Source organism: Oryx dammah, unplaced genomic scaffold (assembly GCF_014754425.2).
Source record: "Oryx dammah isolate SB20612 unplaced genomic scaffold, SCBI_Odam_1.1 HiC_scaffold_18, whole genome shotgun sequence".
Classification (NCBI taxonomy): domain Eukaryota; kingdom Metazoa; phylum Chordata; class Mammalia; order Artiodactyla; family Bovidae; genus Oryx; species Oryx dammah.
In genome coordinates, this window is record NW_024070202.1 from 63,797,350 (window position 1) to 63,814,265 (window position 16,916).

The following is a 16,916-nucleotide window of genomic DNA, read 5'->3' on the forward strand; positions in this document are numbered from 1 at the left end:
CCCCATCTCATCCCTTTGGGTCATCCCAGTGCACCAGCCCTGAGCACCCTGCCTCATGCATCGAACCTTGACAGCCAATCTGTTTCACACATGATAATATACATGTTTCAATGCTATTCTCTCAAATCATCCCACCCTCGCCTTTTCCCACAGAGACCAGAAGACTGTTGTATACATCTGTTTCTCTTTTGCTGTCTCGCATATAAGGTCATCGTTAACATCTTTCTAAATTCCATATATATGTGTCAGTATACTGTATTGGTGTTTTTCTTTCTGGTTTACTTCACTCTGTATAATCGGCTCCAGTTTCATCCACCTCATTAGAACTGATTCAAATGTATTCTTTTTCATGGCTGAGTAATACTTCATTGTGTACATGTACCACAGCTTTCTTATCCATTCATCTGCTGATGGACATCTAGGTTGCTTTCATGTCCTGGCTATTATAAACAGTGCTGCAATGAACACTGGGGTACATGTCTCTCCTTCAATTCTGTTTTCCTCAGTGTGTATGCCCAGCAGTGGAATTGCTGGGTCATATGGCAGTACTATTTCCAGTTTTTTAAGGAATTTCCATACTGTTCTCAATAGTGGCTGTACTAGTTTGCATTCTCACCAACAATATAAGAGGAGTCCCTTTTTCTCCACACCCTCTCCAGCATTTATTATTTGTAGACTTTTTGATAGCAGCCATTCTGATCAGCGTGAGATGGTACTCATTGTGGTTTTCATTTGCATTTCTCTGTTAATGAGTGATGTTGAGCATCTTTTCATGTGTTTGTTAGCCATGTGTATGTCTTCTTTGGAGAAATGTCTGTTTAGTTCTTTGGCTCATTTTTGGATTGGGTCATTTATTTTTCTGGAATGAGCTTCAGGAGCTGCTTGTATATTTTTGAGATTAGTTGTTTGTCAGTTGCTTCATTTGCTATTGTTTTCTCCCATTCTGAAGGCTGCCTTTTCACCTTGCTTATAGTTTCCTTCATGTGCAAAATTTTAACTGGGTCCCATTTCTTTATTTTTGCTTGTATTTCCATTACTCTGGGAGGTGGGTCATAGAGGATCCTGTGTGATTTATGTCAGAGAGTTTTGCCTATGTTTTCCTCTAGGAGTTTTATGGTTTCTGGTCTTACGTTTAGATCTTTAATCCATTTTGAGCTTATTTTTGTGTATGGTGTTAGAAAGTGTTCTAGTTTCATTCTTTTACAAGTGGTTGACCAGTTTTCCCAGCACCAGTTGTTAAAGAGATTGTCTTTTCTCCATTGTATATTCTTGCCTCCTTTGTCAAACATAAGGTGTCCACAGGTGCATGGATTTATCTCTGGGCTATCTTGTTCCATTAATTTATATTTCTGTCTTTGTGCCAGTACCATACTGTCTTGATGACAGTAGCTTTGTAGTATAGTCTGAAGTCAGGCAGGTTGATTCCTCCAGTTCCATTCTTCTTTCTCAAGATTACTTTGGATATTCGAGGGTTTTTGTATTTCCATACAAATTGTGAAATTATTTATTCTAGTTCTGTGAAAAATACCGCTGGTAGCTTGATAGGGATTGCATTGAATCTGTAGATTGCTTTGGGTAGTATATTCATTTTTACTATATTGATTCTTCTGATCGATGAACATGGTATATTTCTCCATCTATTTTGTCATCTTTGATTTCTTTCATCAGTGTTTTATAGTTTTATATATATAGGTCTTTTGTTTAAGTAGATTTATTCTTAAGTATTTTATTCTTTTCATTGCAATGGTGAATGGAATTGTTTCCTTAAATTCTGTTTCTGTTTTCTCATTGTTAGTGTATAGGAATGCAAGGGATTTCTGTGTGTTAATTTTATATCCTGCAACTTTACTATATTCATTGATTAGCTCTATTAATTTTCTGGTGGAGTCTTTAGGGTTTTCTATGTAGAGGATCATGTCATCTGCAAACAGTGAGAGAAAGACTTGGAATTTTATTACCCTCCTTTAACCCCAGTTTCAGCACTTAAGAAGCACTTAAGTAGCTACATCAAAGAATATTCTCTTGAAGGGAAAAAAATTCATTACCAAAATTTAAAGTGATATAACAACTAATTTTTTAAGAAGAATATTTCAAAAGTTATCAATAGTTCAGTTCAGTCGCTCAGTTGTGTCCGACTCTTTGCGACCCCATGAATTGCAGCACACCAGGCCTCCCTGTCCATCACCAACTCCCAGAGTTTACCCAAACTCATGTCTATCAAGTCAGTAATGCAATCCAGCCATCTTATCCTCTGTCATCCCCTTCTCCTCCTGCCCCCAATCCCTCCCAGCATCAGGGTCTTTTCCAATGAGTCAGTCTTCACATGAGGAGGGCAAAGTATTGGAGTTTCAGCTTCAGCATCATTCCCTCCAAAGAAATCCCAGGGCTGATCTCCTTCAGAATGGACTGGGTGGATATCCTTGCAGTCCAAGGGACTCTCAAGAGTCTTCTCCAACACCACAGTTCAAAAGCATCAATTCTTCAATGTTCAGCTTTCTTCACAGTCCAACTCTCACAACCATATATGACTACTGGAAAAACCATAGCCTTGATTAGATGGACCTTTGTTGGCAAAGTAATGTCTCTGCTTTTGAATATGCTATCTAGGTTGGTCATAACTTTTCTTCCAAGGAGTAAGCGTCTTTTAATTTCATGGCTGCAGTCACCATCTGCAGTGATTCTGGAGCCCCCCAAAATAAAGTCTGACACTGTTTCCACTGTTTCCCCATCTATTTGCCATGAACTGACGGGACCAGATGTCATGATCTTCATTTTCTGAATGTTGAGCTTTAAGCCAACTTCTTCACTGTCCTCTTTCACTTTCATCAAGAGGCTTTTTAGTTCCCCTTCACTTTCTGCCATAAGGGTGGTGTCATCTGCATATCTGAGCTTATTGATATTTCTCCCAGCAATCTTGATTCCAGCTTGTGCTTCTTCCAGCCCAGTGTTTCTCATGATGTACTCTGCATATAAGTTAAATAAGGAGGGTGATGATATACAGCTTTGACGTACTCCTTTTCCTATTTGGAACCAGTCTGTTGTTCCATGTCCAGTTCTAACTGTCGCTTCCTGACCTGCATATAGGTTTCTCAAGAGGCAGTGGCAGGTGATCTGGTATTCCCATCTCTTGAAGAATTTTCCACGGTTTATTGTGATCCACACAGTCAAAGGCTTTGGCACAGTCAATAAAGCAGAAAGAGATGTTTTCCTGGAACTTTCTTGCTTTTTCAATGATCCAGTGGAAAGACAATGCCAAAGAATGCTCAAACTACTGCACAATTGCACTCATCTCACACGCTAGTAAAGTAATGCTCAAAATTTTCCCAAGCCAGGCTTCAGCAATACGTGAACCGTGAACTTCCCGATGTTCAAGCTGGTTTTAGAAAAGGCAAAGGAATCAGAGATCAAAGTTATCAATAATTCACTTTTAATTTTATGACTTCCTGCTATAATATTGTATTTCCTCAATTCATGAAATAAAAAATATATCTTCAATATTGAGACATCAGCCAGGTGTCTGTATATCTAACAAAACAGCAGTGATTGAAATGTTTTCACATATCAGAATTTCAACATGTAATAATTATGTGTGGATCTTAGTGCCAAGCAATGTTCTAGGCATTAGGAATTACAACAATGAATAAAACAGACAAAAATTCCTGTTTTCATGGAGCTTATGGTAAAAGGACACTTGGAGTCCAAAAGCCACCTTTATTTAAAGTTGAAAGTTGTATTAAAAAAGGTAGAGAGTGGGGCCAGAGAGTAAAGGAAGTATAAGCATGCCCTTTTTAACTTGTTTAACAAGTAAAAGTGTATATAGTTGACCATATTCCCTAAGTCCCACCCCAGAAAAGAAATGTCCCTGACATAGAAACTGCAAGGATTAACTAGCCAAGCAAATATAAGAACAGGAGGGACATGGACTATATGTCAAATATAGTCAATTAAAAACTAATGTTTTCAATTTTAAATGTTATTCGATTTTAAATATTTAATCAGTATAGTCTTTCTATGGACTCTCTTCTGTAAGTCACTGGACCTCAGTTTTGCATAGTTAGGCAGGAATTTCTTCAGATATATCCTAGAGAATTACAAAGGTTCTCAATACTCAGAGTACCTAAATGTTATTTCCCAAACTATTGACTTTTGGTGCCACAATTTAGTCAAAGTATATTATCCTATACAATATTATCAGCATAGATGATAATTAACTTATTTGATAATGTTGTATTATCTGCAATTGGACTGTACTCACTGAAAATTTCCCTTTATGTTGACACTGTATTCAAAGATGTCTTTATTTATAGGTTAAATGCTCTTAGAACATTCGATGCCCTTAGAATGTTCAGGGAACTGAACATTAAGTAGAATGTTCATGTGACTGACAATTTACATAACATATTCTCTCCCTTCCTCTCTCTCTACAATACACACATACATGCTTGCACACACACACCAGTTTACAGAGATGCAAAAACCTATGGATTCCTTAAAAAGTAGCCACTCTAGGGAATCCATGCTTCCTTAAATAATTTTCAAAATCTTTTTGAAATTCCTCTTTGTAATTCCCTACAGGATCTACTTACAGGCAAATAAGTAAGTAAAGCTTGGTGAATTCTTTTTTTTAAACACATGGGACTTAAAACAATGACTGTCATTGTATAACTGTTTTCAGAAAAACATTAATCTTGACTATTTCCAAATATCAAATCAGTTTTCAAAGGATGAAGATTTGACACTCTGAAGATACTCAAGAAAATCTAACACAGGCTCTGAAGATAATTCCAAAGAAGAAGTGCAAACATATCCAGGCAACAAAGTCACTAGCATATCTCACTGATTTAGACATTTAATCCTTCAGCATTTACCAAGCACCCATTGTGCCAGATACTTGAGAATATTTTACGTGATTAACCCTCATTCAAATGCAGAAGCTCTGGTGTGCTTGTTAAAAATGAAAAAGAAAAATCACTTTACTTTATAATCACACCTCATTTATGGCCTGCTAGAATTAGTTAGCCAAATGGCTGCCGATAAGCTCAAATAGTTTTAGCACTGGGTTATTGGGGTCAAAGGTTAAATCCCCATGCGGGAGAATTAAACCAGCTCTGTTCTGAGGCAAGACCACATGCTTAGCTCCAGGCAGCCAGTCTGTAAAAGTCTGCAATTGATCACAAATTGGGCAAGAGGGCAGGAAAAGATTCACAACCCCACCATCCACATAAGAATAACAACTTAGTGTACTGCCTAATGGCATGTATACTAGAATTCTTACCTGTTCAGAATCCCCTTCTCTTTCATATACTGAAAAACTAAAGATGATATGGGTTATGGTCATACACACCTCAAAATGATGATCAATCAACTCAAAATATTCTTCAAGGGGCACAGATCCAGAAAAAGAACATGTGAAATCTTTGATTCCCTGTTTTTCAAAAAATTCTTGAAGGCGGATGATAAGCTCATTTGTTATAAGCCAAAGATCCTCAAATTGTTCACTCTGAATGCGGTATCGTTCTAAAGAGAAAAACAATTAAGCAAAAGGCTTATTAACACAATTACTAGCTGAAATAACATATTGCTGTTGTTCAGTCACTGAGTCGTGTCTGACTGTTCGTGATCCCATGGACTGCAGCATGCCAAACTCCCCTGTCCTTCTCTATTTCCCAAAGTTTACTCAAACTCATGTCCATTGAGTCAGTGATGCCATGAATTATCACTAACTCTGACATGAACACCAAATTGAAAAGGACAAAGATTTCATTTTTGGAATATAGATATAATTTCTACTGGCTTAATAAAAATAATTTTATGATCTTATTGTGACTATCTGCATCAATAACTTAACATTTTCAAATTTCACTCCAAAGGTATGTGATCACAGTGCCAAGCTGCAGAGTATCGTCCCTTTAACTATGTATCTTATGATAGGTTTCAGTATAGTAAAAACAAAAAAATTGGATCCTTCCAAAAAAAAAGCTTTACTCAAAAAGTAAGAAAACAAAGAAACAAAACAAAAAAGGTAAGAAAACAGCCATTGCAAAAGTATACCGGGTATCATTATCTGTTTCAGAAAATTGATATGAAATAAAATTTATTCTATAGAAAGCCCCACATCCTGGCCACAGCAGCCAGTTTAAACTCCTGTTATCATAATTAAAGCTTTTTATTTTTCTAGTAGTTCTTTCATTTGAAGAGAGATTTTGCAATAAGACCCTTCCTCAAATATAAATCTTGGTTCCCTCCATTCCCTGAAACCTCAGCTCAGAGAGCCAAATTCTCGCCTTCTACCCTGATGATGCTGATGATGACAACAAAAATGACAATGATGATGAGAGCAATGACAATAACTACATCTATGATAAGAGCAACTATTATATGTTGAGCACCAACTGTGCATCGAGCACTGAAATTGTAACAACTCATTATTCTACAAAAAAGAAAACCAGGCACAGAGAATCTCAGAGACTTGCCAAAGGTCACAAAGTAAATTAAATATCAGAGCTAGAATTTATGATAAATATCCTTCTTTCCAATTGCCTAAACTCGACCTATTCTTTAGGATTTGGCTTCAATCTCAACTACCCCAAGAAAACTTTATTTCTCTACCATCGATAGCAGCCTTGGGCTTCATCCGGTGACTCAGATGGTAAAGAATCTGCCTGCATTGCAGGAGACCAGGGTTCAACCTTTGAGACAGGAAGATTGCCTAGAGAAAGGAATGGCTACCCATTCTAGTATTCTTACCTAGAGAATCCCATGGACAGAGGAGCCTGGTGGGCTACAGTTCACGGAGTTGCAATGAGTTGGACACGACTGACTGACTAACATGTAGCAGCCTTAATATGTACCAGGCACTATCTAAAGCACTTCACATTCACTCTCTTGCTTAAATCTCAATCACCCAATAGGAGAAATACTGTTATCCCCATTTTTACAGAAGAATAAATCTAGCCACAGAAGAGTTTAAATAATCTGCAAGGTCATCTAGCCAGTTAGTAACAGAGCAAGGATTGGAACTCCAGCTATTAATCAAAGATTATCTATCAGTCTTAACCACTTCACAACATTGCATGTCTCTGAATTTATACAGAGAATATCTACAGTTTACTGTTTACTTAACTACACACAACCACGTATTCTTATTTAACTTTCCATATAATCATATTTGGTCTCTTCAAAGAGACCATACACTTTTTGAGATCGAAGTCACCTATTCTATTGAACATCTATTATGTTTCATAGAGAAATAAATCTTGGGAGTATAAAAATTAACTCAGTCTTTTTGCTTAAAGAACCTAAGGTAAAATAGTTATTTATACTTGCCATGGTACTATAAATATATTACAACTTTAAATTGGTTTTTAACTTTGTCATCCTCAACCAGAATCCAAGAATATATCTGCTCTCATTCCCCCAGTCGTACTCTTTTTCATTACATAAGGAATAAAATAAACTGAGTATTCCTGCCATGGAACATGCAAACACTCTGGTCTTCTCTGCTGTCATATCATTCCCCTTGAACCTTCCCCACGCTCCTTTCACTCTAGTCTTATTCTGGATATTGGCTTCTGCCCATGGTGCTGATCAGATGTCTTTTCATTTTTCCCCATCAAAGACAGTAGGGCCAAGGTCAGAAATGACAACTTTTACCTTTCTTGGTAATTGTCGCTGAAGGTTTAATGCTTTAGAAGAAAACTAGAGTATAATTATGGAGGGGGGTGAGTAGAACAGGTAGAAGGGAGAATGCTAATGACGAAGTATGCTAGTATTAGAATCCTTTAAATCTGGGGTCTTACCTAAGTCAAGCTTGGGGTCCAACACAGAAAACCCAGACTGATATTTATTCTCTCTTCTATTCATTTGTGTAAGTCAGTTCAAGATGCTGGAGATAAAATCGTGAATAAAGCAAGAGCCTCTGCCTTCAAGAAGTTCACTGTAGATCTTGATAGATGGAGTGATGGCAGAAGAATAAACAAGGTTTCCACCATCACTGACTCAGGAGACTCAGGGATACCCCATTAAGGTTGATTTTGCCACAGAAATATCAGAGCTTTCCCCAAGGGATATACAACTATTTTCAAGTACATGAAGGCCTATTACATAGCAGAAGAATTAGGCAATAACAAGGGAGCAGCAAAGGGAAGAAGGCACAATAAGAACTGTTTAATAATTATAGATATTAACAGAGTTGGCTGCCCTGGGAAGTGTTTAAGGCTCTGAGCTCCTTGGTGATTGGTACTTTCTTAAAAGTCTCCTTGGGAGTTGTAGAACTCAGTGAGGAAGATGATAGGCCATCTCTGGAGTTACAGACCAATCTGTCCCTCTATGCATCCTGAGACACATATTGGGCAGCTCAGTGCTGCCTCCAGGTCTCAGACATTTGTCCTTCTTAGGTAGAAAGGTAGCTTCTGGCTCAGGGCTGGCTCAGGACCTTGTCTTTCTCTGTGTCTTGCTATCTTGGGGCAGGTATCTGCTCCAGCCCAGAGCCCCCATCCAGGCGTGGGGAATGCCCTTGGCCTTCTAGAAGACAACATTGAGCTGAGCCAGTTACATCTCCTTTTACAGCTTTGTGATCTCCCCAAACACAAACTTTACATTCTGCTGCCCAGTCTTTGCTGGACGTAGCAGATGTAGATGATGAAGCTCCATGCTGCAGTGATGCAGGCCCAAGAGAACAGACGGTGAGATGCAGTCATGACTACTGGAGCAACAGAGATGAATATGATAGCAGGAGTGGGCACATACGCTGGCACTGCCATACTTGACTGTGGCTACCCTCCCTGTGAGCAGCATCTGCAAAGCCACAGACTGGATGGTAAGCAAGTTGTCCTGCAGAGTGGCCTGTGCCAACACCAGGAGAGATGTGTCCATTCAAGTGTAATTTTTTGATACAAATATGTCACAACTTAAAAATCTTAAAAGAAATGCAATAAACATCTCTATCAAAGGTTAGTTTTATTAGTTAAATTTTATTTAAAAGTAAAACATTTTATTAGCATTTACAACTGGAGGAAATGTGGAGAGGATACTCAGCCAAATGCCAACAAGTACCTCCAAAGTTAGCTGCCCTGGAGCTGAGCAGATGATGGGGAAAGACAGATCCAACTGACACCTATCCTGATGCCTCCTAGGAACTGCGGGATTTAGTTCCCATTCACAGCTTACAGTGGGCATGGGTGTTTCATTAAGGAGAGCAGGGGATGTTGTGAGAAAGCCAAGAAAGGCAGTGGGCCCAAAAGCTTCCCCAGGAGAGACAAAGTATCTTATTTCTGCTGCCCACAGCTGGAGCTCCTTCCTCACTCCTGGAAGACAACAAACCCCCTAATCTGACAAAATAAAATGCAGGCAAGTCTAAACATCTCCCTTTATCTTTCATCAAGATTTGAATTATCTGAACAGAGGCTGATGAACTCTCTAGGAGACCCATCTCAATCCCCCATACTGGGCAAAGACTTCCACTTTCTAAAGTAACAGAGCGAAGTCTTGGACAATAGAGTCAAAAGGCAAGGGACAAATGAAAGAAATGAAATACAATTCGCTTTACAAAGTAGCTGTAAAGCAAGACAATCTTTATTTGATAGTCTTAAAAAGATTCTAAGTATTATTCATTATATATTGACTCTTTTTTATTTCTTCTAGGTCCTTGTTAAACCTTTCTTGCATCTTCTCAATCCTTTTCTCCAACCTATTTATCTGTGATTCCATTTTGATTTCAAGATTTTGGATCATTTTCACTATCGACCCAGAGGGATGGTACGGGGAGGGAGGAGGGAGTGGGGTTCAGGATGGGGAACACGTGTATACCTGTGGTGGATTCATGTTGATGTATGGCAAAACCAATATAATATTGTAAAGTAATTAACCTCCAATTAAAATAAATAAATTTACATTAAAAAAAAGTAACCCCCCCAAAAAAAACAAAAATGAAAAAAATAAAATAAAAAATAAAAGCCATTAAAAAAAGAAGATTCTAAGTAACTCTGTACCTACTCATTCAATTCAAAAGGTATTAAGCAGTGAGTGCTGGGGAAACAATGGGGAACAACACATACTGGTCCTGGCCCTCATCCTAGTGAGAAGGGTAGAAAATAAGCAAATAAATAACAAATAATTACAAGTTATGAAAGGACTATGATGCAGATAAAAAGGGTGCTATGATAAAGACTAATGGTAAAACAGTCTTTTTATTATTTCATAAAACACAGCAGCTAAATAATACTAGCCACTAAAATTTACCTAGCACTTACAGTGTACCAGGAAATTGCTTCATGCTTTTTAGGAATTATCTCATTTGATTCTTATATAGTATAATTGCACTGTTTTATTTCCATTTCTGTAGATGGAAAAAACAGGCACTATAATTTTTTCAAAGTCATTCAAATGAAATCTAAACCAGAGCAGGGATTTAAATTATTAATCTGATTCTAGGCTTCATACTCCTAATCATTTTGTGCATAAAGCTTGGAGCTTAAGATGGAAAGAACAGCCCATGTAGAGGGAATGGCAAGTTCAAAGACTTTATGGGAGAAAAAGTCAGAGATGTACCAAGAACTGAGAGAAGGTCATAGTAAGGAAAAGTGCCCAAAGATGAAGATGGATATCAGGCCAAGCCAGAACATACAGGGAGACCTATAGGGTTAGTAAAAGTTTTGATATTATTATCAACACAAAAGATTTTAAGCTGGAGAGAGGCATGATAAAATTTGTAATTGTCTGTTTCTTTGTTTTTATTATAAAAGCTGTCAAGTAGAAAAAGAATTGAAAAGGGACACAAATAGACTCATAGTTAAGGACATTATAACCATGATCCAACATAGTGGTGCCATATATAAGCAATTAAGGGCATCACATTATGAAGGAAATCTCGTTTCTCAGCTCTTATCCCTAAGCAAAACTTAAAATGTAGTAAATTTTTTAATCTATGACTTCAGTACAAATAAATCATCCAACCATCAATTTCTTCATCCACACAAAGGGGAAAATAAAGCATAGCGCACAAGGCCAGTATGAAGATCAACTATAATGTTATATGGAAAAGATTTACACAAGTGTAATTTATCTTTGTATTATTATTCTTTTGGCCACAATACACGTAAGATCTTAGTTCCCCACCAGGGATAAAACCCACACCCTTTGCACTGGAAGTGCAGAGTCTTAATCACTGAATCACTAAAAAAGCACCTATATTTTAAAATTTAGATCAAGAAAAATTAGATATTCAAAACATATTGGTTGAAAAAATTAAAATTTTGATACAAAAAGTATAGAATAAAACAAGTTAAAAAATCTAAAGCTCACTGGAAAACTTAAATATAAATAAAATTCTTTATTTCATTTGCTATAGCCTGAACACTTGTGTCACCCCAAAATACATATGTTTAGTCCTGATATCCACTGTGATAATATCTGGAGATGGGGCCTTGGGGAGGAGATTATGTCATGGGGAAGGAGTCCTCATGAATGAGATCAGCACTGTTATAAAAAAGAGACCTCAGAATCACTCTTACCCCTTCTGCCACATGACACACTGAAAAGCCAGACATCTGTGAACCAGGAAGCAGGTCCTCACCAGAAACCAAACCTACTAGTGCCCTGATCTTGGACTTCCTAGCCTCCAGAGCTATTAGAAATAAATTTCTGTTATGTAAAAGCCACCCAGTCTACGGTATTTTTTTAAAAATAACACCCAAATGGACTAAAATAGTACTCTGCTATGAATACATGAACATCATTAAACAAGAAAAATGTAAAATTCATAATAATAAACATTTAAATAGGTCTGATATTTTCTGTAACTTTCAAATTCAGGCTTCAATTATTTTCTTATTCATCAGCATATACAGGGGGAAAAATGGGTCAAAATGTTAAAAATTACCATGAGACTGGGGGATTTAAAAATATAAACATAGTATCTGCAAGTTGAATTTTTTCAGATTACCAAAAATCAACAAGAATCAAAGAGTCAAAGATTTATAAGGCATTATTTTGACTATTAAGCATTTTCTTGGTACTAGTAGTCCAAGATACTTAACATTGGAGATTTTCCAGAGTATACAGTTCACAGAAAAGAGAAATGAAAATTTCTATTGACAATATAGCATGAAAGAAAAAAGTTGTATTCTAAAATACATCCTTACAATATTGGTAATTAAAATAGCTTTCAAAATGAACATTCAATTAATTTTTTTGTCTCTTTTCCTTTGCATCTTGCAACAGCAGCTCAGTGGAAATAACCATTTCAGCTTCCAAATTAAATAAATTTAAAGGGTTGGAACCCAGTCAATTGCCATTTCACCCTACTACAAATGGAGAAAATAATATATTTAACTAAGCAGGGCACAAAAATGCATAACGTCAGTCTCAATTCATGTCAGAACATCTGAAGTTCATCAATATAAATAATGTTTGCATTCACATCATAAACAAAGCATCAATATAGTTTATGCTATCCTGGAAATTTTAAAATGTGAAATGGAAAAGCAGATGAATGCTTTTTAAATCAAAAGTTGGAAGAAATAATATAAATAATATCAGTAGATATTAGTGTAATATTCTAAATATACAACCTCTTCAATATTAATACAAACTATGGATGGTTTCTCTAAATTTAATTTTCAAAAGGCTTTTTTCTAAGTATATTTATATAATATTCCCATTGTCCCTCAATAATACTGCTAAGAAATTCTAAGATAAATATTAATACAATATTATACTGATGAATCACTGTACACATTAAAGCAATGACAGCAGTAGGAGGTGCATATCAGGTGAGTTTAGATTTTCTCATGACCTGCATGTATGCTAAGTTGCTTCAGTCATGTCTGACTCTTTGTGACCTTATGACCTGTAGCCCTCCAGGCTTCTCTGTCCATGGGATTCTCCAGGCAAGAATACTGCAGTGGGTTGCCATGCCCCCCTCCCAGGAATCTTCCCAACCCAGGGATCCAACCTTGTCTCAGGTATCTCCTGCATTGGCAGGAACGCTCTTTAGCACTAGCGCTATCTGAGGAGGCTTTATCATAACACTTGTCCTTAAATTTGGAGGCTTCGTTAAAGGACTATCACAGAGTACCTACTCCATGAACTTTCAGATGCTTTTGAACTGTAGTATTGGAGAAGACTCTTGAGAGTCCCTTGGACTGCAAGGAGATCAAACCAGTCAACCCTAAAGGAAAGCAATCCTGAATATTCATTAGAAGCACTGATGCTGAAGCTGAAGCTCCAACACTTCGGCCACCTGACACAGAGCCAACTCATTAGAAAAGACCCTGAAGCCGGGAAAGATTGACGGCAGAAGGAGAAGGGGATGACAGAGGACAGGATGGTTAGCTGGCATCATCGACTCAACAGACATGAGTTTGAGCAAGCCCCGGGAGATGGTGAAGGATAGGGAAGCCTTCCATGCTGCAGTCCACGGGGTCGCAGAGTCAGACATGACTGAGAGACTGAACAAGGACAACAACAAAAATCCCACACTTTATCAAGCATCTGAAGATAACTTCTCTTCTTCCTGGAATGCCCGCCACCTAAAAATCTCCTATTCATTCCAAAAGATCCTTCACAAATAAAATCACTTATGGAACCTCATTATTTTGGAATCCAGCAGCAGCTAAAGTGCAATGTGGGAGACCTGGGTTCAATCCCTGGGTCGGGAAGATCCCTGGAAAAGGAAATGCAACCCACTCCAGTATTCTTGCCTGGAAAAACCCATGGATGGAGGAGCCTGGTGGGCTACAGGGTCGCAAAGAGTCGGAGACGACTGAGCGACTTCACTTACTTCAGTTCTTCATAAGCACACCAGGTGTTCTGTGATCAGTTCACTACCTGTTTGTTTCTCCAATTAGTCTAGGAGCTCCACAAGAGTCATGAGATGTATTAGATATAAAGACATCTGCTGATGAAAAATGAGCAAAAGTGCACAGTCCAGCCAGATGGAGTAGAGCAAGACTCTCACTTTCTTTTTTCTGAAGATATTTTGTTTAACACAGTTCAACATCACATATGCTTTCTTTTGACAGATGCAAAAAGAAAGCCTTTTTCAAGGTTCAACCCTTATTCACATACATGACTACAATCCTTTCATTATATCTGAAAACAAAATAATCAAAATGGAAAAGCAAAGGACTTTTAAACTTGACCTGATTCAATTCAATCACTCTTTCTAGCATGTTACACTCTTTCAGGATATTGAAATAGTTAGCATTATTAGTTATCCTTTCCATATTCCAAAGGCCTACCTGAGGCAACATAAATTTGCTATTTGCAATTGCTTAGTGCTACTTGTGACACTAAGAAGATGTATTTACCCATCATTCATTGCTAATTACCAGTTTAACACAGTATAGAAGTCTAAGTTGAAAATCATTTCTTTCAAATTTTAGGGAACTTTTTTCCATTGCCCTCTAGGTTTCAAATTGGGAAAGGAGTACATCAAGGGTGTATATTGTCACCCTGTTTATTTAACTTATATGCAAAGTACATCATGTGAAAAGCCAGGCTAGATGAAGCAAAGGCTGGAATCAAGATTGCTGGGAGAAATATCAATAACCTCAGAAACGCAGATGACACTACCCTTGTGGCAGAAAGCGAAGAGAAACTAAAGAGCCTCTTGATGAAAGTGAAAGAGGAGAGTGAAAAAAGTTGGCTTAAAACTCAACATTCAAAAAAACTAAGATCATGGCATCCTATCCCAGCACTTTATGGCAAATAGATGGGGATACAATGGAAAAAGTGAAAGATTTTATTTTCTTAGGCTCTAAAATCACTGCAGATTGTGACAGAGCCATGAAATTAAGACACTTGTTCCTTGGAAGAAAAGCTATGACCAACCTAGACAGAATATTAAAAAGCAGAGACATTACTTTTCCAACAAAGGTCCATCTAGTCAAAGCTATGGTTGTTCCAGGAGTCATGTATGGATGTGACAGTTGGACCATAAAGAAAGCTGAGCACCAAAAAATTGATGCTTTTGAATTGTTGTGTTGGAGAAGACTCTTGAAGAGTCCCTTGGACTGCAAGGAGATCAAACCAGTCAATTTTAAAGGAAATCAGACCTGAATATTCATCAGAAGGACTGATGCTGAAGCTGAAGCTCCAATACTGTGGCCACCTGATGTAAAGAATTGACTTATTGGAAAAGACCCTGACGCTGAGAAAGATTGAAGGTGGGAGGAGAAGGAGACAAGAGAGGATGAGATGGTAGGATGGCATCACCGACTAGATGGACATGAGTTTGAGCAAGCTCTGGGAGTTGGCGAGGGACAGGGAAGCCTGGCGTGCTGCAGTCCACAGGGTAGCAAAGAGTCAGACAAGACTAAGTGACTGAACTGAACTGAACTAGTATCTAATAATTTTGATGAAAAGTTAAATGGCTTCTTGATTAGTTTTCCTTGAGTGACTATTTTTTATATAGTCTTTCTAATCTTTGGAGATATGCCCTTGATCCTTAGTGCTCTAAAATTTCACAATAATATGTTCATATGTATTTCTTTTTCTCATTCATTGTGCTAACATCGAACAGGCTCCTCCAATATCCACAACTGAGATATTTCATTTCCTAGAAATCTTTGTCTCCATTGGTTTTCTCTCCATCTTTACAACCCACTCCCCAAACGTTACACCTTATTTGATGAGCCTGTCATCAGAATCTGCAGTCTCTCTGAACTCTTGACATCAACACCTCACTCATTCTCTGCTGCTGCTGCTAAGTTGCTTCAGTCGTGTCCGACTCTGTGCAACCCCATAGACGGCAGCCCACCAGGCTCCCCCGTCCCACCAGCTTTTGTGCTTCTGGTTTACTCGCTCTGTAACTCCCAGTACTTCTTGAACCTAATCAAGATATGTGATCTATTGAAGTTGTTAATTTTTCACCATGTATCACTTTTCTCTGCTCTTTATTTCTCTCAGCTTAGATTTGGTAGTTCATTATTATAACCATTCTCATAAAAATATTTTATCTGCAGTTGCTTGGATAACAATAAACAAATCACTGCTGGGCAAAATTGTCTAAGGATGACTGGATTCACTTTAAAATTCAGGATCTCAGACTCTAATGGCAACTCATCATTGCTTATATTTCATGAGTTTGCTTTCTTATTCTCCAAGACACCAATGTCACACTTTTTTTTTTTCAAATTTAGAGATCAGCAAAGCTCCTCTATCTTTTCATCAACAAAGCTATAAAGTCTCCCTAGATCTACATCCTGTCACAGTAAACTTTCAACTCTCCTCACCTTCCAAGTTCTGTATCCCATCCCCTCTCTCCTAAAGGAATTGCTTTGTGATGCCCTTCTACTTCCTGATCATCAGCCTCTCCCACTAACTCATTTCAATTGATATTTAAACATGTTCTGAAAGTGAAAAGTGAAAGTGTTACTTAGTCGTGTCTGATTCTTTGTGACTCCATGGATGGTAGCCCACCAGGTTCCTCTTTCCATGGAATTACCCAGGCAAGAATACTAACATGCTCTAATATTGCTTATTTCAAAACAAAACCCACAACTCCTTTCAGCTATGTTTTACTTCGGAATTACTGAGTTTAACTGTCCAATTCTTACTGAAAATGCTAGTTACTAAAAATGTGTAGTGCTACTAATAGATACTCTAAATTTACCCTTGGACGAAGCTGCAGCTTAGACTGCACTGCTTTGGACTCATATAGAATTATATTTAGTAAGCTGAGTTTCATCATTATTTTTAAAGCTCTATGAAATTTGTCATTCAAAGTATAATTATATAACAATTATAACTACAAAAATAAGCTATAGAGACATTATTGAAGAAGCTATTTTTGTGATATTCAGAAGAGAAATTTCATCCTGGACTCAGTATCAGGCTGTGCATCTCCTAAACAACTAATTCAATTTGATCTTTAGAGCATTCTGAAAATTGGAACTAAAATCCTTTCCTTTTAT

The 16,916-nt window shown here is 37.5% G+C and overlaps 1 protein-coding gene across 1 annotated transcript in view; it reads right to left on the bottom strand.

Annotated features, from left to right (window-relative positions):
* BBS9 (Bardet-Biedl syndrome 9) overlaps positions 1–16,916 on the bottom strand; it is a 469,218-nt gene that overhangs the window by 216,252 nt on the left and 236,050 nt on the right. The window contains exon 18 of the mRNA XM_040259660.1: positions 5,345–5,517. Coding sequence (XP_040115594.1) covers positions 5,345–5,517 — 173 coding nt within the window. The remainder of the gene's footprint in view (positions 1–5,344; positions 5,518–16,916) is intronic.